The sequence below is a fragment of the Abramis brama genome (assembly GCF_963993115.1).
Source record: "Abramis brama genome assembly, chromosome: 14".
Taxonomy (NCBI): Eukaryota; Metazoa; Chordata; class Actinopteri; order Cypriniformes; family Leuciscidae; genus Abramis; species Abramis brama.
In genome coordinates this window covers 33,353,089-33,379,280 of record NC_139976.1, presented here as the reverse complement: position 1 = coordinate 33,379,280, position 26,192 = coordinate 33,353,089, and the positions used below count along the sequence as shown (strand labels likewise).

Below are 26,192 nucleotides of genomic sequence, written 5' to 3'. Positions count from 1 at the left end.
TAATGTTTTATTTCTCAGTAAGTATACTGTAAGCGGTTTATTAATATTATGTTTATCACCTCTGATCTATTGCATTCAACAGACTGAATCTTTCTAATGTGGTTGCTGATTTCTGCCCCCTGGTGTGCAGCTCTGGTGCAGCTCATGCATCTTAAAAAGCTCAATTATGTGTGGTATTTGGGAAAAAAATTATTGTTTGCAACTTGCAAGCAACACCTAATCTCTGTACTCGGATGTATCCGGTAGAGTGTCACACTCACAGCAGTGTTGTTTCTCAGCATTCCTGTCATGTACGTGACAACACGACATGTGACGCACGTTTCCGTTTGTATTAGTCAGTGTGTTCTGAAACATGTTCTCCGTACCGTTTACACCATATCAGTAAAAATTCTGGACACACTTACTCAATCTTTATAGTTCTCTTCATTAATATAGTGAAGTCATTAAAAATATGAAACATCAGTGAAAGTATGGGAATTATGGAGCAAGTCAAACTGTTTAAATCAAAAACCCTTGCATTGTTTTCCGGTAATTTTGACCCGGAGAGGATTTTCTTTTAGCTGAGTTAATGCTAGTTAATGTTATTGCATTGGACTAAAATGTACAGACTTTACTCACAAAGGGTATAATATTCCCCTTACAACCAAACAATTTCTGTGCTCTTTGTTTTTTCCCCCCACCTTTTTAAACTGGTGTTCTCGGTCTGAAATGACTGGCCTACAAAAATGCTTATATATATATATTAGGGCTGGGGGAATTAACACGTTAATCTTTGCGATTAATTTGAGATGCTTAACGCGTAAAAAAAAATAACGCAATTAACGCAGCACTTTTTTTTGCCTCGTTTTAATGACTTCCTGTTGCGGCTGCTATTGAAAAGGCCGAAAATATGCCGTCCCGCCCCTCCGTGTTCGGCGATCAGGTTTCATTCTCATGCAGCTTTCATGAGTGGGTCTTTTCCGTGTGTGTGTGTGTCGGCGCGCTGCTGCGCTCTTTGCTCAATGTTCTGCTCTGTCGTTAACGGCCCAAACGCTCCAATCATGTACCAGTCATGCACTGGAAAAACAAAGTCCGCTCAAATAACGTGAAATGTCTCAGTAGTAGACTTCTGTTTGCATAGCCCTACTGAGCTGGCATAGTATTGCTGGGAAACAATGGTAAAATGACCTGCTCTGATTACATGCTCTGGTAATAATAGCTTTGTAGGACTATATTTTATTTTGATAATTAGTAAAAAATAAAAAAAATAAAAAAAATTGTTAAATTGATTATGTTGATTAGTTATCGAAAAAGAATAATATATTCATATATTGATGTTTAATATTATTTGAATATAGGGCAATTTTCTGTTCCTTTTTTTTTCCTGTGTTGTTTAATTTAATTAGGTTATTCTAAGTTTAAATATTGATGATTACAAGCTTGGGGGAAATGCAATTAATTGCAATTAATTACAGCAAATTGTGCAATTAATTAGTTTTTTTTTTTAATCGATTCCCAGCCCATATATATTATATATTAGCCCATATATAATCGATTCCCATATATATATATATATATATATATATATATATATATATATATATATATATATATATATATATATATATATAATCTCTTGTTATGCTATGCTATTGGCAAATATCTATCTATATATCTACTGCTATTGGATCAATCTTTTATCATTTTTTTTTTTTTTCAGTTAGCACAGGTTTTGTATTTCTTTTGGGAACTGATTGATCATAGACCTCATTGATCTGAGCTTATGCACCTCAGTTTTTTTTTAACTGAATAAGCTTGAGTGAACTTTTTTCACTCAAAAAATTTCAATTCACACAAAATATTAATGTCCAACGCACATTCACGAGAGCACCACAATGCATGCATGGTGTGTTGACGTGAGAGCAGATGTTAACGCGCATTTGAGATTAATATTTTGCAAACAAAGCTTGCGATGCTTCATAAAATTGAGTTTAAAAACCACATGGATTAGGCTACTTGAATAATGTCTTCACTATCTTTCTAGGGCTTGAAATTGGTAGTTGTGTAGACTGTCAATGGAGGAACAAAAAAAAAAAAAAATCTTCATTTGTGTTCCGAAGATGAACGGACGTCTTAAGCCCGGGACACAACCCAAAAGAACTAGCGCTGATGAAAGCCGACTGTGTTGTCGCCTTGTGTCGCCTGCGTCGGGTGGAAAAAGCTGCACTTGAACACACCGAGATAACTACAACCGACTGTCAGCTATGTGTGTTCTGCGCCTGCGTGTAAATGACAACTGTCTATTTCTGAAGATATATTCGTCTATATTCGTCATTCAAAAGGGGAAACCTGACGCTGCAGGCTGCAGATACACAAACTGTAAACAAAGCAGTGCGTGCTTACAGTTTTGAATATCAATCCTGCTGATCACTTTCTTTATTCCACTCCTCTCGTGTTAATATTGAAATATTCGCCCAGGAACACTCAGGTAAGATTATGTAACATTAGAACAGCCTGTAGTGTATCTGTACCGTTTTGACTTCTTTGCTTGCGGTTTTGCTATTATTCTCGTGCACTGACTCATTCTCTAAGCTGAACAGCCAATCAGAGTTCTCTCTCTCACTGACGGCCCGACGCCGATTCAACATGTCGAATCGGCCGAAAAAAAAGCCGACGAAGACCAGTTTCAGCCGACGTTGCGGAACACACTGAGAAAACTTAGTCTGCCGACGCACAAAAACTGCCTGACGGCCGACCATCGGCTTGGTGCGTCCCGGGCTTTACAGGTTTGGAATGACTTGACGGTGAATAATTAATGACACATTTTTTGGGTGAACTATCCCTTTAATCTGATTTGTGTGTGTGTGTATACTTCAGAACACATTCTGAACATTCACTCAACCAACTTCACGAGATGCATCCTGGGATGTTTTCTATTGACAGAGTTCATATGTATGCTGGAAATTCAATAGCCGCTCCAACATGAATTACTTTATTTTTTTATTTTTGGAAAAAAAATCATCACTAGAGTAAATCAATCCACTGTGTTGTTCAGATATGCTGAATCTAAATAGGTTGTAGATCATCGGTCTCTGTGCGTTTGGCCCTGCAGTGAACTGTATACCACTTGGAGGCAGTGTTATACAACTTCAGTAACTGGCAGTACTCTGAACCTCTATAGGGAATGGAGAGAATATTCCAGTTCTTTCTGCTCTGTTCATGTATTGAGACAACTACCACTAAAAAAAAAAAAAAAACCTGTTGTCACTTAGGAAATCATGGTTTGCCTTTCATTTCATTCTTGTCCCACTGAAGGACTTCAGAGTGCTACTTGACATCCTTTTGCTGATGAGCATTAACTACCATGTTAACTAATCACACATTCATTAAGAACAACATCTCAAAGGTCATGTTGCCGCTTCTCCTTTTAAAATCTGTATTAATGCCATGTATTCAACAGAAATTCAAGGTTGTAGTGTGTCTTTTCTGTCTCTCTTCATCTCTGCTCAGGTTGTGTTTGTAATCTGCTGTCTTGCGAGGAAAGTCACTTTGAGGTCTCTGCTTATAAGGTTGATATAGCAACGGCAAGGAGCGTTTGTTAATGACCGGTATCAGGCAAGAATCCCTGGATGAAACACGCACAGGTTCTGCCGTTGTACTGTCTAATTAGATAATTGCACAAACAAGAATATTAGTCTGTAGAATGAAGGGTTGATCTGCCCGATCATTTACTGGCACATAAGAGATAAATAAAAGTAATGTTGTCATGCACCCATTTATTATTGAAAAAGGTATTAAAAGTTACAAATGATTCTGACTATTACCAGATTAAATTTTAAAATTTGTATAATAAAACAAATAAAATAATTATTCAAATAAATAATAAATGAAACCATAAAATAAATCAAAACAAATGATGCAAACAAGTACCTAGCAGTCTAAACTCTAAAAGCATGTAATAATAATAAATAAAAAAATGTGTGAGAAACCAAAATAATAGATAACTTGTTTACAGCCTTTAGATTAGCCTGAATAACTGAAAGCACTGTATTTGTACTCTCGTTAGTTTATTTGTAATATGTTATAACTAATTTTTGTACAGAAATCAGTTTCATTATATTTTCGTCACAGCTGGCTTCAACACTTGGGTATTGAAGTGTGTCAGTACAGCTAATACTGTAGAAACACTGCTTCATTACATTTATTTCTTTATTTTTGAGCCACTTTCGTAACCTTCCTTATAAGACTGCTGCGAGTTTATGTGGGCAGCTGCTAATTTGAATGTCTTTGAATATATATATATTCAGTCATCATCTCCGTTTGTTTGCTCCTCTTCTTTTGAAGTGTTCTGGAGTGCATCGTTGTTTCACGACTTCTCATTTGGCCGCTGTGTTTTTGCAACATTCATGAGTTTACAGGCAAGATCTGATTATATGCTTCAAAATATGCCTTAAGAATGACAGTGGGATTAGAAGTCACTTCAGCAAGATGTGTCTGCCAAGCAAATAAACAGGAATGTAAATATGAAGTCAGTGCAGTTCTCATTTGTCACCTGGATACAGTCTGCTTGAAGACGTTTCTCTCGTGAATGATTGTATCTGTTTCATTACCTCTATTACCGCGGCCCATTTGCCTCATATCCAAATAAGGGGAGCTGAACCTGACCCAAGACATGATCCCTTCGGTCTTACTTAAACTGCTACTGGCTCGCTCTCTGTCCCACTCTCTCTCTCTCTCTCTTGCTCTTCCTTTGGCATCTGTAGTACATCAGGAAGAATGTAAAGACACTACCCACTATTTGGGAACAAGGTTGACGATGGATCATCTGGCATGAATGGGAATTTTGCACACAGTAGGTTGATCAAGGTTTTTTTCTTCTTGCATGCTCTCACTAGTATGGACTTTTGATTTAAATGTCTAGTTTAGAGTTCAGTAGTTGAGCTTTGCACTTAGTTCTGCTTGCGTTTTGTTATAATTCATGTTAGTAACATGATCTTTCTGTCGTGAGGCTGCAGAACGGGGTTTAGAGTGAAAGTTTCAGTGTGACATCATGAGAAACAGGATGAGATAACAGCATCCCGCAGAGAACCTCATTTCTCTCTAATAAGTTCCAGATTTACTCTGTCACAGTACGCTTGTAGCTTTACAGTACTGGAGGAAATTCAGATATTCGCTGCTCTTAACCCTTTATCCCAAAAAACATACTTAACATTTGAAGCAATAGGTTGATGTTACATGACTTTTCCTAATCTTACGATAACAGCTTATAAACAAAATGTCAAGTTGATCACACTTCTGTGAAAAATGTTATGTTACTTGGTGTCTCAGAGATCCTGGCTTTAAAACAAACTGTAACTGTTCTCTCCTGCTGGTTATTGAATTTGATTTATTTATTTATTTCCTACGGTGTGTTTTAGTATTGTGTAACGTGTGTGACTAATTTGTGGTAAAGAGGCATGAAACTGTAAGCACTTCGACAGGGCTTGAATGGGTCAGAGGATCATACTAATAGAATTGAAAGGGAAAATAAGAGGTTAATTTCAAAATGACTGTCATTATTTAATTTACAGGGATAGTTTAGCTAACAATGAAGTTTCTGTCATCATTTACTCACCCTCATATTGTTCCAAACTTATTACGTTTCCTTCTGTTGAACATAAAATACATTTTGAGAAATGCCTCTGCACTTTTTAGTTCAAGTCAGTGGGCTTCAATGTTGTTTGGTTCCCAGTGTTCTTCAAAATATTTTGCAAGATTTTTAATATTTGCCAAACAGTTTCTGTTGTTGCGTTTCAAGTCAGTCAAGTCAGTGAAATGTTAAAACTGGTCAGCTACTTGGATGCATTTGTGCATTGAATATTGTGGCATTAAGGTAAAAATTATTGCATTAGATGAACATAAGAAATGAGAATAAAATTGCAAAAAGGCAACAAGTAGTCAAATGTACAGAGATTGGCAAGAATAGGAGTGCAAAAAAGGTATGTTATAAGGGAGTATAACAGATTATTAACACATTTTTATGTTCCACAGCAGAAAGTCAGTCATACAGGTGTGGAGCGACATTAGGGTGAGTAAATGATGACCAAATTGTCATTTTCGGGTGAACTATCCCTTCAGTCTCAACAGACTTGGACTGGAGTATAAACATACTGTACAAATAGTGTGTGATCTCTGGCTCTCTCTTTTAGCGTTCCCCTTATGCACAGATTTTGCGTACACGTGCTGAGAGTCCACAGCCAAACACACAGGCCAGGGAATTGTGATAAGCGATCGTAGAGTGCGTCTTGGGGTTTGTTGAGACGGCAACATGTGAAATTCAACAGGAGATTATGAAGCGGGCGGCCCCACCTCTCTCTGCCGTGTGCCAGAACAGCACCAAGTCCTCCAAAGACATCAGAGTCACTGAACGCTCTTTAACGGCCTGAACCTGCCTCCAGGCTTACAGCAGCCCTGCGGCCACATCCACACTAAATCTCACATGTGACTCTTACACAAGAAAAGCTGCTGTGAACCTAGTTTTTAGGGGCCCAGGGATCAATTGAAGGTTCTGAGGTGGATTTGCAAGGAGTTCTGTGAGTAACTTGAAGGTTTTGTCCTTTTTCTGCGTGATATTAAATGTTAAACTTCGCATATTTTGTCAGAAAACACAGCTTTAAAATGTCTGCTGTGCTCATTTCTCAGTCAGTTTATTATTAACCATAGGCTGAATCTGAATGTGACGTGGATTGTTTAAGGATCGCTATTGAAATGTGAAAATCAGTTAACAAATCTGCAAGATTTTCTCTTTCCATGTCATTTCCATTTAGTTGAGTCTTGAGTTGCCAAAGAAGCGTGAGATTTGAATAGGTTCACTCTGAGTGAGGGAGACTATCAGCAATCATTGTTAAGTGTGCAGTTTGCTGAGCAGATTTAGAGTCCCCATGTGGTTCAGTTGAATTGTGGGAACTGGTCTCTGTATTGTCACGCAGTGGTGCTGGTCATAGCCGTTCACTCTCTATTTGTGTGTCTGTGACAATAACGGAGCATTTTTTGGTGTCTTATGGGTGTCAGACATAAGCAGCTCTTGTATGGTGGCCATTGTTTCTCAGTCTGGCGACAGAAGTGAAGTGATGGACGGTCCATTCCCAGCATTTCCCATCTAAGGTTAAGAACTGAAAATCTAATTTTTATTGCTCGCATCAGATGGGTGTAAAAAATCCCATTTTGCTTAAATGCTCATTCCCAAGACTTTTTTAAATAAGCATTATATGCACAAATCCCACGTTTTTTTTTTTTTTTAAAGACATATTTTAAATATTTGATAAAGTATTTTCTAGCATAAAATTAAACGACATGAAAAGTAGCTAGTTTTACCTTCTTGACCTTCTTGACTGTAACAATTAAAATCACATAAATGATATGAAAATATTTGCATAATTACATTTTGATTGATGTCTGTTTCATTTATGTATAACTGACAATGCTATTATTCAATTATTATTCAATAAGTTTATTAGATTGTTAAAACTGTAAAAAAAAAAAAAAAAGGATAGAAAATGTATATTAGCAGTTCAGTTTCTTGAAGGGGAAGCACCTCCACTGACCATTTGTTGAAAAAGTGTTTCAGCCTGTATATTGTACCCTTTTGTGGAAATTGTTAAAGTTTTTTAACCCCCCCGCCCTCTCACCTAAATAATAACAAAGCCAATATTTGCCAAAAAAATGGTGGGTGACATCTACTGTTTTGACAAAACAGTGTTGCATAGGGTTCCTGCCATGTTGCACGCACAGTAGTTTCTGTCAAAATTAGCCATCAGGTGCATAACACTCAGACAGGATCGTTGAGTTTGACAGCTGGAATCTTATGAATGAGACTGGACCATAAACAGTCACGTTTACAGCAGCAGAAATCGCTAAAACTGGAACTCTGCCACAAGCTCTTGAACTCACATATCGGTCCAGTCATGTTGCCATAAGAGATTTTCCTCATAAGAAAACATTATTCCATACATACACATCTCTTCATGCTTTCTGAGGTTGCTTTATGAGTAGGATATTAGATTAGGGGGATATAATATTCCCACTTTCGAGTGCAATATTCCCATGGTCATTATGCAAAAAACAAACAAACAGTGGCTCTCTCACAATAAGAACATCTCTATCAGCAAAGATATTTGCGTTTCAGGCTATCCAGACAAAATTAATTGATGTGTGATTGGCTGAAGCCAGCATTGTCTGGAAAAGAAGGCAACACTGGCGCGGATGTAAAATATTTAGTCAGTTCTGAAGAAGGCCAGACATCCATCCAGTGAGAGGGAGAGGGGGTCATATAAGACGAGATTGGGGATGGCTCTCTGCCTGGATGAAAGACCTGTCATGATGAAGTCATTTAAAGCTGTTTGTTCGCTGGTCAGTCCCGCTTTTAAAAGCTTGCTTTCAGTCTTCCAAAAAAAAAAAAAGAACAACATAATCTGTGCAACAACCAATGTAAAGAAATAAGAACAGTTTAACAGACCAGTATGAAATATAAAGCCTCATTAGCATGACCAGATTCACACACATGCACACTGGACTTTTGGAGAGAGGTCTGTCTTTCTCATTTTCATTATTACTGTGCATTGGAATGATTAGAAGTCCCGTACAGCTCTCTATACTATGGCCTGTTCTTGTGGAAACCTTATCAAAGAGATGCTGGCACGATTCTAACCTCAACAGATGATTGTTCTTGGCAGAATGTGTGTCACACATGATTAATGCATTGAGGAAGTTATTTGTATGTCCCTAAGGAATATGGCGAAGGCTGCTGCTGTATTGTCTGCTTTTAACACAATAAAGGCCATCGGTGGGGGCGAGTTCACAAGTTCACCTTTTAAACTGTTACTTTATAGTAAGCTTTCTCTGCAGAGGCAAATGAAAGGCCTTGATATACTCACAGCGAAGTTCTTTCTTGTTCTTCACTTCGGGGTGAAAAGAAGTTCAAAATACTGCCCACACTGCTGAGAGTGACATTTAGATAAATATGTAAATATGTGCTTCCTCTCAATAACAAAATAAACACACAACAAAAATGACAGTGGTGAGAAAACCACAGTTAAGAAAGCATCTGATCATAGTGACATGGATGTTACCAAAGGTGTTTGCCAGCTGGAGCAGACTTTTCCAGGAAAGTTTGCTTTGACAAACTGTTTTGATTTTTATACATACATACATACATACATACATACATCTGCAACTGAAAAACTTGTACTTGCGAGTCATATCTCCCAGTAGACACTCCCATACACACTGAACTCTGGTCCCGATTTGGCCCCTCTTCACTGTAGCCCTAGACCACCCATGTGCCGCTTTCCTACAAACTCACTACACCTAGCCCGTCTGTGACAGCTGCAGCGATTGGGTCACATAAGACCTTGCTCTCAGTGTGCTATGGATCTTCAGGTCATCCCGTATCAACCCTGAGGATCCGTGCTGAGTCATAATGCCCGAGTGCAGCTCTGACAGCAAGCGCTCTGGGTGAATAAATCAAACCCATTTCCAGTCAATAGCTACGCTGACAGTTTGCGGTTCATTACTAGTGGATTAATGCACAGCGTGAGGCGAGATACAGGATATGACAGGCTGCGGAGTAAATAGGCTACACTGATTAGATAGGTGGGCCGTGTCACCGTTGTCATGGGCTTTTTACAGAGCGGGCACAGAACAAATGAAAAGAGGGCTTGATTGATGTGCAAATTCAGCTTTATCATGCAAATGAAATTGTGGATTTTAACTGGGGTGAAAGGAGACAGCATCTTGTTCCCAAATACTTGTAGTCCTTATTTTATGACACAACAATAAGAAATTGCTTAAAGAGATAGTTAATCCAAAAATGTAATTCTTTCATTCTTATATTATGGTGTCTGGTCTAACTATGGAAGCCTGTTTGTGAACTAAAATAAGGAATAGTCACAATTGTGAAATATAAGGTCATTGTGTAAGATATTTAGCTGAAAATGAGAGGTGTAAAGTCATATTGTAATATAGTCACAATTGTGAGATATTCATTAAGGTTGAAAAGGAGGGATATTGTCATATTGCGAAATATACAGTTAAAATGGGAAATAAAGTCACAATAACCCTTATTAATTTTATTCTGAGGCGGAAATGGGCTTTCATACGTAACCGATTCAAAATGAAAACATTATGCAATCATAATTTACATGGTTGTTGTGGACACTTCAGTTCAGGCATGTGTTTGACTGCAGCAGGGACTGGACGTGCTGAGTACTGTATTCAGCTGCTGTGTGTCAGTCATTCTCAAGGTATTCCGGCCGCTCCTGCGTGTCTGCGGCCTCAGAGCCGGACTGAGACACTCTGACCCTCTCAGCTTGAGTTTCATCCCCTGTTCTGGACGCTCCACCAGTGACTCTCTACAAAGCACCTGCTGGATTAGTGGCTATAGAGAGCTCAGGACATCAAGACAGGGTCAATGCTGAAGCTTTTACCAGCCGAGAACTGAGAGGCCCAAAAGAGAGACAAGTGATGCTATCGAAGTCTTTATGGTCTGCGTAATGAATACTTTTTCAGTGAAATCTGATTTAGATATAATTAGACATAATGACATCAAACATCGAATGATTTCATTTAGGTCCCGGCAGGGTAATTATAAGTTAATTGAAACTAAAACCATAAAAGGCATTTGCATTACTTGAAATAAAGTAAAATAAACATTAACTGAAATAAAATGTATTAAAAACAAACTTATTTTTCATCTAGTTGCCAAGGCAACATTTGTCATTTTTAGTTTAGTTTAATTTGATGTACTACATCAACATCTACAACTACAACTAAAACTTAAATAAAAAATAAATAAAAAATAAGTAAAAATATTGATATAAACTAATATTGTTAATAATAATCTCAATTATACTAAAATTAGTCAAGTCAACTTTATTTTTATCGCTCTTATATAATATAGATTGTTTTAAAGGAGCTTTAATGTGACAACAGAAAAATTATGCATTTTGGCTGTTGTTCAGCTGAAGTCAGTTCAGTGTTGATTCAATTCCGTTGTAATGATCATCCGTTATTGAATCAGTTCATTTCATCTATAAAGCAGTTCTGCAAAAAATAATGTCATCGTTTAGTTCTCATACAACAGCGTCAGTAGTCAGATCAATAATATTATTGATATTATTGAATATTAAGTGTCCCCAACTAAGCAAGCCATAGGCGACAGTGGAAAGGAACTCAAACTCCATCAGGTGACAGAATGGAGAAAAAAAAAAAACTTTGGAGAATCCAGGCTCAGTCGGGGGGCCAGTTCTCCTCTGGCCAACGAACGAACATTGTGTCATTATGATTCAGGCTGCATCACAAGTCAGAATTCAGGTCGGGAATGGTTGCATTTAAATATTCATCCAGTCTCTTTTACTTGAAGACCTGCATTCATTCTACATTCATCACGCCCGTATGGAGCAGAAGCTGGTCATAGGTCTGTGCGGAGGATCTGTGCCGATGGCTGTCATGTTGACAAAGCCTTCACAGGGGATTGTCTTGTAGACAAGGTCTCTGCTGTCATTCAGGGCTGTGTTTTGGTCATGTCTAGGTGCAGGTCCACCATCTGATCTGGATATGGACCAGATCCGGCTGACTACTGTAACCTCTGGATAAGGATCAAACAGACAGACTAATATTAGCATAGATGCCATTCAACTTATGATGTAACAAGTACATTGGGTGTTATAGGAAGTGTTCCCGGTTGACCTGTTACAAACACTGTGTCCTGGTTAACATGATAATAATACAACATTTTTGCATTAAAAATTCATCAAATTCATACAATTTGTCACATCAATAGTTTGTTTGTAACCGGTGTTATATTACATGTTTTGAATGTTCTGAAAACCGAAAGCTAAGTTCTGCCCAGAGACTGTCACCACCTCAACCTTCACAGGGCAGTTAGAGGTGACTCACACATATGCCAGTGAGAGAGTCAACGCTTGAGTATTTATTTCAGTGAAAGGAGGGAAACATGCCATACTTTGAAAGGAATTTTAGAGCCAGACATGTTCTGCAGTACTGTGGCACTTGCCATCACTGAAGCATGCCAAGTTATTACTTTCCTAAGCTGACGGTTTTGACATGGACCAGCTAGCAACCATTTAGAAATGTTCTTTTAACCATCCAGATTACCTAAAAAATATACTGTGGAAACATTGTAAAAAAGACCTATAGCAACAACCTGCACTCTTAAAAAGAAGGATGGACCCTTTCCATTCCACAAAAGGTTCTTTACAGTTTTAAGTACTGTTCACTGAAAGGTTCTTTGGGGAACCGAAAATTGAGTTGAGTTGTTGCTCTATGGCATTGCTGGAAAAAAAAACAACAAAAAAAAACGTTGAAACCTATAGACCTTATGTAGCCACGCCCCTTTTCAGCGCTGCGCTCGTTGTCTTTTGTCTTCCGGTCTGTATTTTCACAGCGATCTTGCGTGTTTATTAATGAACGGCTCATTTTAAAATCTTCCCGCTCGACTGACATTTATTAAGACATCTGCTTTAAACGTTACAGTCCTCATGATAACTTTCGTTAACTTTACATTAAGTAAATCCTCTTCAAAAGCTAATTACTCCTGGACAGCGATGCCATAGAAATATACAGAGTGACTGCAAAAACAGAAGTTAAAAGACAATATTCTAAAGATGGCTGCGCCCTTGTTTCTCTGGCGCATAAGGTCTATACTTTTAAGAATATGGTGGCAACAATCAGCCATATTTTCCTCTGAAAATTTGAGTATCGTTTGTGCTTTTGAGTGTCAGACTTCAGGCGGCTGGTGAACGTGCAGATTTTAGTCCCTGTGGTCCAGTTTAAGATCTGACAAATGCAGAATTTGCTTTTATCGTGAGCAGTGCAGGAAACCCATCCCATTAAAGAGTAATTATAAAGGACCACGGCTCAGGGAGGGGATCTGAGGACTGCCAATTCTGCAAAATAATTTTTCAGATAAGGAGACAGTCTGCTTAGTGCTGTAGTTTAACATTCAGAAACAATGGGGCCCATTTTACAGGTGCAGTACTTGAAGTTCTGCATGTTTGCACAGTTTTCTACATCAGTCAGTGACGGATAACAGCCTTAGTGTACAGTATTATTTCATTCACAATTTAGGTATATTACAGCTTGTAATGCAAATTGCAGTAAAGGATAAGATGTCAGGTCTTTGAAGTATTGGAAATGAATGCAGAACCTGCATCTTCTATAGAGATGCACCAAAAGTTCATAACACATTAAGAATGTGGTGAAGGAATGTGCAACTGATGAAGTCAACAAAGTACATAGACATACAGTTACAGAAATGAATAGTGTCTTTGAACCAGTCAGATTCAACATTGCAACCAAACAACGCCAAGTTATAATTTATGAAAATCTGCTGTGAATATGCCATTGGTTATCCGGGCTCTAAATAAGGTTAACTCGTGTAATGACTGATCCCAATGTGACATGAAATATTTAGAGATCAAGTGTCGTAATTGGTCGGCAGCGACTCAAAAATGTGTTTGCCTTTCAAGCTTACCATGATGACATGTTCTTTTCGTGAGTATAATAAACCAGGCTTTCTTTTCTTGGTTAAAACCCCATCAACACCGTTCCTGGCGGTTTCAAAGGAGCGTTGCCTCATTATGCAAGCCCCCTTCTTGATTGTTTTTTTTTCTTGTTGTTGTTGTCGTCATGTCTTTGTTTGAAGTGAGAAAAATGAGAAACAGGGCAATTGACTTGCTAAGCACTATCAAGAATCTTTCATCCTGGTAGCTGTGGCAATAAGCTCCTTTATCCTCGGTGGAGAGCGAAACACTCTGTGTGTCCAATTAGAAACGTTTCCCACCTCACCCTTGAAATATACATCTGCTGATTATTTTTGTAGGGCTTAACAAAACCCAAAGGGGTGTGTAATGCATAATTGTGTGTAATTTTTTATATATATATATATATATATATACAGTGCAATGCATAAGTGAATACACCCATGCTAAAGTTGACTAAAAAGAGGAATAAAAAATCATATTTTGGAAATTGAACTTAATGCCTTAATTTAAAAAATTAGGAAAAATCCAACCTTTAAGGACACCAATTTTCTTTGTGAATGAATAATGTATCGTAAATAAATAAATGTTCTTCCTTAAAATACATGGTGCATAAGTGAGTACACCCCTATGTTAAATTCCCATAGAGGCAGGCAGATTTTTATTTTTAAGTATTTTTTTAAAAAACATTTTAGGATACTATGCATCCTGATAAAGTTCCCTTGGCCTTTGGAATTAAAATAGCCCCACATCATCACATAGCCTTCACCATACCTAGAGATTGGCTTGATTTTATTTCAGTTAGCCTAAAAGCTAGTTTGATTTGCATTGAGAGATGATCTTATGGAAAGTACCCCATGCCAATCTCTAGGTATGGTGAAGGCTATGTGATGATGTGGGGCTATTTTAATTCCAAAGGCCAAGGGAACTTTATCAGGATGCATAGTATCCTAAAAAATCTTTTTTAAAAATACTTAAAAATAAAAATCTGCCTGCCTCTATGGGAATTTAACATAGGGGTGTACTCACTTATGCACCATGTATTTTAAGGAAGAACATTTATTTATTTACGATACATTATTCATTCACAAAGAAAATTGGTGTCCTTAAAGGTTGGATTTTTCCTAATTTTTTAAATTAAGGCATTAAGTTCAATTTCCAAAATATGATTTTTTATTCCTCTTTTTAGTCAACTTTAGCATGGGTGTATTCACTTATGCATTGCACTGTATATATATATATATATATATATATATATATATATATATATATATATATATATATATATATATATATATATATATATATATATATATATATATATATATATATATATATATAAAAAAAAATATAATAGATATATATATAATATATAGTGACAATGTTGTTAGTGCACTGTAGGAGCTTATTTTACCAAAAAATGGATCTTCGTGTGATTATAAACACACTTTAAGTGAAATAACCTCAAGGTCCTGTGATGTTCCTTGCGGTACGGCTGCTTCGCTTTATCTCAGATCACTTGGTAGTTGTCTATATCATGCAGCACTGCCGCTGAATCCATTTATCCAATGAGAGTGGTTTAATACTCATCAGAGCCAGTGCCGTGTGGGGAGAGAGGTGGCAGAGAAGCTGGGTCAATCGTTTCAGAGGAAGGGCACAGACAACAGCTGTAATGACTTTCCTGGAAGCAGCAGGCAGAAGTGCTTTCTGGGGTCAGTAATTGTGAAATAATGGCTGCTCACTGCAGTGCGAGGAGATGTGTGCTACGTCAAAGATAGAAGTAAAATTACCAAATTGCTCTCACTCAATCAGGATAATTTTGATGGGAAGACATGGGATTGTTACTCCCCATTTCTGCTTTTATAGGGCGGAACATTCAGCAGTTACTAGTTCAGAAGAGATTTTGAGATATCTTTTTTTAAACTTCCTGTTATCATCTTTATTAAGGAACCTGCTATTTGTTCCTTGTTGGGTTATTCACGCTTACAGCAATTAAATCACAAGAAGGCACAAAGTCAGAGATTATTAATGAGGCTAGATGGAAACGTCCCATTTCTCTAAGAGGCTGCATCAACTAGTCAGCCTGTTGATTAGTTTTGCCACTAGTTGACACATTGAGCTTATTTGGCTAGACCTGGTTCTCAACCAGGGGGCCGGGGCCAACTAGGAAGCCTCAGCAAACTTCCAAGGACCCTAATGCATATTAAAATGATTCAGATTTAGTATATTCTTTAGTAAAATGCACAAAACATTTTTTTTTCTTTTATTTCTTTCAAATAAAACCCTAAATATTAAGATGTTCAACAAACTGACATCATAATTTTGAGATTGTTTATTACAACAGAAGTACCAGAGGTAAATATCAGCTAGGGACTTTGGATATTGTCTTAGACAAAGAGGGGCTTGGAGTCCAAAAGGTTGAGAACCACTATGTTAGAACCAAGTTCACTATAAACTATACAAAAGCAAACATTAACATGGATTCTCACTGCTTCTCTTTTCTGCAGATTGACCATGTTGTTCCTATGCTGACTCCTGAGGTCTATCTCCTCCACCCATCCAGGAAGCTGCTTGCCCAAGCAGTGTCATGGCCGCTGGTCTCCCCGTTGAAGATTCAATTTCGGGCTTGTCCTCCTAGAACCTGCATTGCAGCTCATCTGAGCGGAGCCCTGCTGGAGGCGACAGCTTCCCTCGGGGCACGAAGTTCTCTGCCCGGCTTCACTGTTGGCTCCACGGGTCGACCAATGCTTAAAGGTAAAGAAACCCACCGATTTCTGTTTTATTAAGTTTTCATGCTGGTGTTTTTACAATTAAAGTGGTAATCAATTTTTAATTTGGGAATCATTTTTAATTTGGGGCGCTGCCCCCATGTCAAACCAACTGTCCGTGGGCGGGATTACAAAAATGACAAACTTTGATCTGTAGTTTTAACAAAAGTCCTAAAGCTGTCAAAAGTCTGCTGGATGGTGCAACATGACAGCTTACATTATTCGTCCGACTTTTTCTGACAAAGAAACTGGAATATCTGGGTGCAGGTAACATGGAAAAGGCGTACACGTTGTTCATTTACATACTGTGTACTTCTGACATTGTAACAATACAATGGTTAAAAATTCGTCAACTTGTCCTTTTAAAGTTATTCAGGATGTTTATGTTGTCATTTTTAAATTGATATTCAGTCTGGTTATAATGATATAAACAAAATTTAATTATTTATTTCCATCCTTTGATGGCTCTTTGCTACAGTTATAAATATTGTAGCAGGATTAATGTAAATTAAATTTACATACATTTTTATGTATGCTAATTCAAATCTTACAAAGCCACAATAATAAATTCACATGCAACAAAGTGGCAGCCAATGGCAAAAATCATATTGACACAACCACATAAATTAGCATGAAATGTCTCTAGACACTGAATTTGTGTCCATGCCAATGTACACTCACCTAAAGGATTATTAGGAACACCATACTAATACTGTGTTTGACCCCCTTTCGCCTTCAGAACTGCCTTAATTCTACGTGGCATTGATTCAACAAGGTGCTGAAAGCATTCTTTAGAAATGTTGGCCCATATTGATAGGATAGCATCTTGCAGTTGATGGAGATTTGTGGGATGCACATCCAGGGCACGAAGCTCCCGTTCCACCACATCCCAAAGATGCTCTATTGGGTTGAGATCTGGTGACTGTGGGGGCCATTTTAGTACAGTGAACTCATTGTCATGTTCAAGAAACCAATTTGAAATGATTCGAGCTTTGTGACATGGTGCATTATCCTGCTGGAAGTAGCCATCAGAGGATGGGTACATGGTGGTCATAAAGGGATGGACATGGTCAGAAACAATGCTCAGGTAGGCCGTGGCATTTAAACGATGCCCAATTGGCACTAAGGGGCCTAAAGTGTGCCAAGAAAACATCCCCCACACCATTACACCACCACCACCAGCCTGCACAGTGGTAACAAGGCATGATGGATCCATGTTCTCATTCTGTTTACGACAAATTCTGACTCTACCATCTGAATGTCTCAACAGAAATCGAGACTCATCAGACCAGGCAACATTTTTCCAGTCTTCAACTGTCCAATTTTGGTGAGCTCGTGCAAATTGTAGCCTCTTTTTCCTATTTGTAGTGGAGATGAGTGGTACCCGGTGGGGTCTTCTGCTGTTGTAGCCCATCCGCCTCAAGGTTGTGCGTGTTGTGGCTTCACAAATGCTTTGCTGCATACCTCGGTTGTAACGAGTGTTTATTTCAGTCAAAGTTGCTCTTCTATCAGCTTGAATCAGTCGGCCCATTCTCCTCTGACCTCTAGCATCAACATCAACAAGGCATTTTCGCCCACAGGACTGCCGCATACTGGATGTTTTTCCCTTTTCACACCATTCTTTGTAAACCCTAGAAATGGTTGTGCGTGAAAATCCCAGTAACTGAGCAGATTGTGAAATACTCAGACCGGCCCGTCTGGCACCAACAACCATGCCACGCTCAAAATTGCTTAAATCACCTTTCTTTCCCATTCTGACATTCAGTTTGGAGTTCAGGAGGTTGTCTTGACCAGGACCACACCCCTAAATGCATTGAAGCAACTGCCATGTGATTGGTTGATTAGATAATTGCATTAATGATTAGTAATTAGTATTAATATTGATAGCATCACTGGTAGCGTAGTTGCTAACTTAACTTTCTGTCCATCTGTTAAAATGGCGAATATATCAGATGTAAGTAGTCTAACTTTTGGTGCAGGTGAGGACACATTTGAGCTACACGCGTTGCAGTCTGAGCTGGAAGCTGTTGAGAAACAGATCCACGACCTTTTAGTGAGAAAAGCCGAGCTGATAGACCGGCGGTTAGCTCTTGAAACATCATGCGCCGATGCACACAAATCAGTGATCAACGTTACTAACCCGCTGACTCCGACCTCGTCTACTCCGTGCGTTACTCAGCATCGGTCACGAGCGTCGAGGCCGCGATCAGCTATGGTCTCGTTTACGCCGGCTCCAACATGCCACCACGAAGCCTGGATATTTCCGCAGCGGAAGACGCGAGTCAGGTCTAGACCAAGAAAACTCTCTCCGACCCTCCCGGTTTTCGAGATATCCACACAAAACCGCTTCTCCCCTCTTCGCGAAACAGAACGCGATGCTGTGATCATCGGTGATTCCATCGTTCGACACGTACAAGCTACGTTAAATAAAAGTAAGGTGCATAGTCACTGCTTTCCTGGTGCTCGTGTTTCTGAAATCGCTGCTCACGTTCCCGAGATTCTGAACGAGCGCGTCGGAACTGTGGTCCTGCACGCGGGAGGGGCCGACATCAGGCTGCGACAGACAGAGGTTCTGAAGAAAGACTTCAGGAATCTGATCGATACGGTACGCAGCATATCGCCTGATATAACGATCATTGTGTCAGGACCGCTTCCCACGTACCGACTAGGTCATGAAAAGTTTAGTAGATTATTCGCGCTAAATGAATGGTTAATGTCATGGTGCAATGAGCAGAAACTGCTCTTTGTAAATAATTGGAATCTGTTTTGGGAGCGTCCTAGGCTTTACCGTGCTGATGGCTTACACCCAAGCAGATTCGGATCGGATCTTCTGTCAGATAACATCTCCAAAATGTTAAATACCTTTTGACTAGTAACCAAAAGTTCAAATCATAGTCTCTGCTGCACCAAATTAACTGATATAAATAGTGTAGAACATTGCATAGAAACTGTGTCTATTCCTCGTTTAGTGAGATCAAATAATAAATCTACTGCAGGATCTAGAAAAAATCTAATTGTTATTAAACCAGAAAATGTTGCTATTAGTAACCAAAAACAATTTCTAAAGCTAGGTCTTCTAAACATTAGATCACTCACACCTAAGGCAGTTATTGTAAATTAAATAGTCACGGATAATAGCTTCGATGTGCTTTGCCTTACTGAAACTTGGCTTAAACCTAATGATTATTTCGGTCTAAATGAGTCTACTCCAGCAGGATACTCCTATAAGCACGAACCCCGTCTGATTGGTCGTGGCGGCGGTGTTGCAGCGGTCTATAGAGATATTCTCAATGTTACTCAGAAAACGGGTTATAAGTTTATTTCGTTTGAAATACTTGTACTAAATGTTACGCTCTTAGATGTTAGAAAAAAATCCATATTATCTCTAGCCTTGGCTACCGTATATAGACCGCCTGGGCCTTACGCTGATTTCCTAAAAGAGTTTGCAGATTTTCTCTCAGATCTATTGGTCAATGTAGATAAAGCATTAATTGTTGGAGATTTTAACATACACGTAGATAATCCAAATGATGCGTTAGGGGCTGCGTTTATAGATTTATTAAATTCCTTTGGGGTCAAACAAAACGTCACCGGACCAACTCATCGTCTTAATCACACACTCGATTTAATTATATCATATGGAACCGATCCAACCGATATAGATATCATTCCACAAAGTGATGATGTCACTGACCATTACTTGGTAACTTGCATATTACGTACTGCTGTAATATGTCATGCGGCGCCGCGTTTTCGACCAGGCAGAACAATCCTTCCATCCACCATAGATAATTTCTCGAGTTGCTTGTCTGATCTGTCTCAGCTGCTGCCTGAACCCAAACAAACAGATGAACTAGAAGAACTAACTAGCACTATGAGCACCATTCTCTCTAGAACATTGGATGTTGTTGCACCCGTTAGATTAAAAAAGGTCACAGAGAAAATTAAAGCACCATGGTACAATAATACTACGCATGTTCTAAAGAGAGAAACCCGTAATTTAGAGCGTAAATGGAAACAAACTAATTTAGAGGTCTTTAGAATCGCGTGGAAAGACAGTATGTCACGTTATAAAAAGGCCCTAAAAGCGGCCAGGGCTGAGCATCTCCGCAAACTAATAGAAAACAACCAAAACAATCCTAGGTTTTTATTTAACACCGTGGCTAGACTAACAAATAAACAGACGTCACCCGAACAAAATATCCCGTTACAGTTTAGTAGTAATGATTTCATGAACTTCTTCACTGAGAAAATAGAAAACATCAGAACCACAATTGTAAACGTTCAATCCTCAATCGCACCTTATAATTCAGCCTCAATTTTCCCCCCGCAAGAACAATTACAGTGCTTTACAACTATAGAACAAAAAGAGTTAAATAAACTTATCACTTCATCTAAAACAACAACATGTTTATTAGATCCTATACCAACTAAACTACTGAAGGAAGTGTTGCCTGTAGTGGAAGAGCCTCTCCTCAATATTATTAACTCATCTTTATCTTTAGGTCATGTTCCAAGAACATTTAAACTGGCAGTAATAAAACCTCTCATTAAGAAACCACAATTAGACCCGCATAATCTAGCAAATTATAGACCCATTTCAAATCTACCTTTTATGTCTAAAATACTAGAAAAAGTTGTGTCCACTCAACTGGGCTCTTTCTTGCAAGAAAATGATATCTATGAAAAGTTTCAGTCAGGATTCAGGCCGCATCATAGCACTGAAACTGCGCTCGTTAAAATCACAAATGATTTACTCTTAGCTTCTGACCAAGGCTGCATCTCAATACTAGTTTTACTTGATCTAAGTGCTGCGTTCGATACTATAGATCATACAATACTCTTAGATCGACTACAAAATTATACTGGTGTTCAAGGACAAGCATTAAGCTGGTTTAGATCATACTTATCAGACCGCTACCATTTTGTCTATTTAAATGGAGAAAAATCATAATTCCAGATCATAATTCCAGTAAACTATGGAGTGCCGCAGGGATCTGTGTTGGGCCCTCTGTTATTCTCAATATATATGCTGCCACTTGGAAATATTATAAGGAAACATGGAATTAGTGTCCATTGTTATGCTGATGACACTCAAATATATATTTCATCACGGCCGGATGAAAACGCTAAATTATCCAAATTGACAGAGTGTGTTAAAGATATAAAATATTGGATGACGCGTAATTTTCTATTATTAAATCCAGACAAGACAGAGGCAATACTTATCGGTTCAAAAAACCGCCCACAGAACCTCTCACAATACAACTTTGACATCGTAGGATGTCCTGTTACTTTATCCTCTACAGTAAAAGACCTGGGTGTTATACTCGATTGTAACCTGTCTTTTGAAAATCATATTTCGTATGTTACAAAAACAGCCTTTTTCCACCTTAGAAACATTGCTAAGCTACGTAATATGCTATCAGTTTCTGATGCAGAAAAGTTAGTTCATGCATTCATGACCTCGAGACTAGATTACTGTAATGCTTTATTAGCCGGTTGTCCTGCATCCTCAATAAACAAGCTACAGTTAGTCCAAAATGCAGCCGCTAGAGTTCTTACTAGATCAAGAAAATATGATCATATAACACCGATTTTATCATCACTACATTGGCTACCTATAAAGTTCCGTATTAATTATAAGGTATTGCTACTGACTTATAAAGCCCTAAACGGCTTAGCTCCAGTCTATTTAGCGGATCTTCTATCACCCTATAATCCATCGCGCTCTTTAAGATCAATAAATTCAAGGCTTTTGGTCATACCTAGGATATCCAGATCAACCAAAGGAGGGAGAGCATTTTCACATTTGGCTCCAAAACTCTGGAATAGCCTTCCTGATACTGTTCGTTGCTCGGACTCACTCTCCCAGTTTAAAACTAGATTAAAGACGCATCTTTTCAGCCAGGCATTCATATAATATTGTTAATCTCACAGTTTCAAACTACAATCCGGCCTCTAGTTCATAAATGCCAGAGGAGAACTGGCCCCCGACTGAGCCTGGGTTCTCCCAAGGTTTTTTTTTTCTCCATTAGGTCACCTGATGGAGTTTTAGGACACCATTAGGCCGCTTGATGGAGTTTTTTCGGTTCCTTGCCACTGTTGCCTTTGGCTTGCTCAGTTGGGGATATTTTGGGGATATTTAATTTTATTCTATCAATCAATAAATTCCACTAGAAACAAACTTTGTTGTATTATTTTATTTTAATACTGTGAAGCTGCTTTGATACAATCTGTATTGTGAAAAGCGCTATACAAATATACTTGATTTGATTTGATTTGATTAATGAGAAATTGAACAGGTGTTCCTAATAATCCTTTAGGTGAGTGTATAATGTACATATTAATGTAATTTATATTTTATGGATATACTGTGGGTACACTGAATATACAGTTGCCCATGCATACTGTATTTGCATGCTATGTGGTACCTCATCTAAACTCTTGAGTACCAGCATTAACCTGACAATTCTAGCAGCTTGCATCTGTCTGAAGCTGACACTAATTTATGCATGCTACACAACCACAGTTAATACAAAACAATACTTTTTATGCAGGTTGAACAGATAAAATAGAAACAACTTTGAGGGTCTTTTTACTCACATGGATGTTTTTTTATATTCATGTGGATGTTTTTTTAATTTATTTTTATTTCTATTGCTCAAAGGCTGTAATTTTCTTTGTATCTTCATTGTCTTTGTGGTTTCTCTGGACATAATTATCCAAGATTTGGTTTGTTTGGGATATCACTCCCTAGAGATCACTTACATTGTTTCCCCAGATCGAGCCCACCAGTGTTGACTTGTGACACTAGAAGAAGCCATGATTTTTCATCAGCTCACAATGATCATTCACAAGCTACTTCACCTTTTTAAAGAAATGTTCGGCATTCAAAGTAATGCATTTGTATTTATTAATCGTTCTGGACTGATTTTCAGCATTGATTGTAGAACCTAGTCTTAGTCTGAAACTTTGTCACAACCACCACAATTATGGAGTAATTGACAATACAATAACAGTGAGATCATATTTTCTGCATGAGAATAATTGGTTTTCTTTTAAGATAATTCATATAATCTTCTTTTGAGCATAATTATGAATTTGCTTTATTGTTGTGTGGTTTCAGAGTGTTAGTCTTTTATTCTGAAGAGAACACAGCAGTTCTGCTTGCTAAAAGATGATTTATGAGGAGGCCTCTTACAGGCGCCGCAGAAACAGGTTATGAACTAATGAAAATCATCTCTCCTCCATCGAGGACTGTGTAACGTGACCGATGCGGGGGAGAAAGGCGTCTGTCTCTGACTTCCTCAACCCTCGCCTCTTTCACTCTGGCTCGCCAACCTATTCAAACAGCGCACTTCAAACGCCTGCTCTGATTTGCAAAAAGTCAGACAGTGCTCTCCCTTTAATTCGATTTTGGCCGCATTAGCTTATCACCTGGCGCTCATCCATGTGTGGTGTAACCTTCAAGCCCTTCATGAGACATGTCGGTGTAAAACGATCCTTGATGATTTGAACGCACTGGCGCTCTGGACTAATTCCAGTTGACATGACGTCTGTGTGGGACCATGAGTCAGTGACCCTGGTATTCATGGACTTATAATTAAATACACAAGCATTATTTTTCTCTCGCAAGCTATGGGAAGTTCAGGCATCTGGGCCAAAATGCAATCTGGCCCCTCTCAATGGACATTCTCACCATTTTTGGGCTTTTAAAACATAGTGAGAGGTAAAGATGTTCTGCAAATTAAGTGACACCAAAAATGTCATTGTGTGCTGAGCTTTATTAGCTCTTTTGAGCAGCAAAGTTGGTTACAATCTGTATTTGTAGACCATTTTGTTGGGTCGGGCAGTGAAATATTGTTGTTTTGGGGGAATGAACTTATGAGGCCATGGTGCACGTGGTTAATTTTTTACCCCATGCAGATGGCATAGGAGATGGCAACGTTGTGCACCTGAAATCTGTTTTATAGGCTATATTGTCATTTTTCCTTTTTTTTTTTTTTTTTGCCATTCTAATGCAAAAAGCTGAATCTTACTGACCCAAAGCTTTGAGCATTTTTGTACATAAAAACATATTTCTAGCATTTCTAGCATTTCTAAAGATAAAATCACTACTGACATGATTACGCAGCAAAAGGCCTGAGCTTGTTGAAGAGTGATTTCAGCGATCAAATTTACAGACAATTTTAGCCCGGTGGACTATAAAATGGCTTACATAAACCCCTTAAATTTGCATTGGAAGGTTTGATCCCAAGGGATCTGAATATCTCTACACCAGGATCTAACAAACATTCAAGATTTGGGAAGACTGAAGGTAAATAATAATTTTAAGAACGATTTATACTGATTGAATACTAATCTGAAAATGTCTGTGGTGGTTATCCATAAAAATGGCTCTTCCAGCAGGTTTCAGTGGCTGTAGTTTTTGTGTCATGTGATCCAGGAGCCATTGGATTTGGTTCTATTTGAAGTCTAAGGCTTTAGTGTCATTGCAAAGGATCCATCTCTATGATTCGTCTCTCATTTATGCAACAGCAAAGGTTTTTATTAACTTCATCCACAGAGGGTCAGGTTCACTCCAGAACGTCTTTTGTTTGGGAGCAAACGGGTGATTTTCTCCATTTCCAGCAGGTTTTTATTATAGAGGGACATTCATTTTTGGAGAATTATAAAATAAAGAGTGGTGTGGTAGAATTGGGATACACAAAAACAATATGGAAGCACACAATCAGAATTTCAGTGGTGATAAATGGAGGTAGACAGGAATAGTGTCGGCCGGGTCAGGTCAGGAGAACACACTGAATGAGAGGCGGCTCTGTGCTCACAGGAAAAATGCAAACTCTGAGACCTTTACCACTCGAGGTGAGGCATTGCGCATAGCCTAGGTTGTGTTAGACAGTCAGGATGTGTTTAAACAGCACTGAAATTTCGGGCAGTGTGTTTATGACGTGTTTTGTGTTATGAATGCATATGCAGGAAATGAAAGATCATCAAATGATACATATATATATTTGTATTTAGAACTTAGAAATGAAATAAATGAAAATTGCCATTACTAAAGCCTTATGTAGTTTCAAACCTCTATGGCTTTTCTGTAGAACTGAGAATATTATGAGGAATTTTACAGAATGTTCATGCTGCTTAATAAAATTAGATGGTTAAAAGGGGCTTTCAAACTCCAAAAACCACCATAAAAGTTGTCCATTCTGGACATGCGCTCTTAATATCAAGTCTACTGAAACCCTAAATTTTTTGTTTGATGAACAAATATTTTTGCTGAAAAGACCAAAATCGCTCTCAATCGCACTTCAAACTTTGGTTTCGGCACATAAGAACCAACAACATTTGGAGTCATAGTGCCATAGTCGTAGTCAGTGGTGGGGGAGAGTGAATAATGACTGTCAAAAATCTTTTGTATGCTTCAGAAGACTTGGAATATAGTGCATGATTTTTTTCTGTGCAAATTTTATGCCACTTTAATTATACTCTTTTGTCCATTATTGGAGCTTGACTTCCCTAGTTCACGGTTTGCTTTCATTGTATAGGAAAGCACTACATGAGCATTCTTCAAAATCCGGGTTTGGAAAGACATGAGAGGCTAGGTTAACTAACAAAAGTTATAGAAGTTGTGTAAGAGGTCTTTCCTACAGAGAAAGTATGGACTAAACTATGACTTGTACATCTTAAGGGATAACATTGATAAAATTGAATGGCTTTAGTTTATAAATGCGATCCATGGATCTACCGGAAATCTTTTGTCTGTGCTTAATAGAGCTTGCATATGGACCATAAAACCATACGAGTTCTTGTTCTTCGATCTCTTGTTCTTGTTCTCTTTCAGTATGTGCTGGGAAGGTTAATGATGGAAACATTCACGTTCAAGCACATCCCTAAAGTCCCA

At 38.3% G+C, this 26,192-nt stretch overlaps 1 protein-coding gene across 4 annotated transcripts in view; it reads left to right on the top strand.

Moving 5' to 3' along the window:
* Positions 1-26,192, top strand: part of plce1 (phospholipase C, epsilon 1) — a 93,199-nt gene that overhangs the window by 25,329 nt on the left and 41,678 nt on the right. For 3 of the 4 annotated variants that reach the window (XM_084134566.1, XM_084134565.1, XM_084134564.1), the window contains exon 3: positions 16,025-16,271. In XM_084134566.1, coding sequence (XP_083990692.1) covers positions 16,025-16,271 — 247 coding nt within the window. Of the gene's footprint in view, positions 1-4,740; positions 4,832-16,024; positions 16,272-26,192 lie in introns of those variants that run through there. The other variant, XM_084134567.1, reaches the window with a different exon arrangement.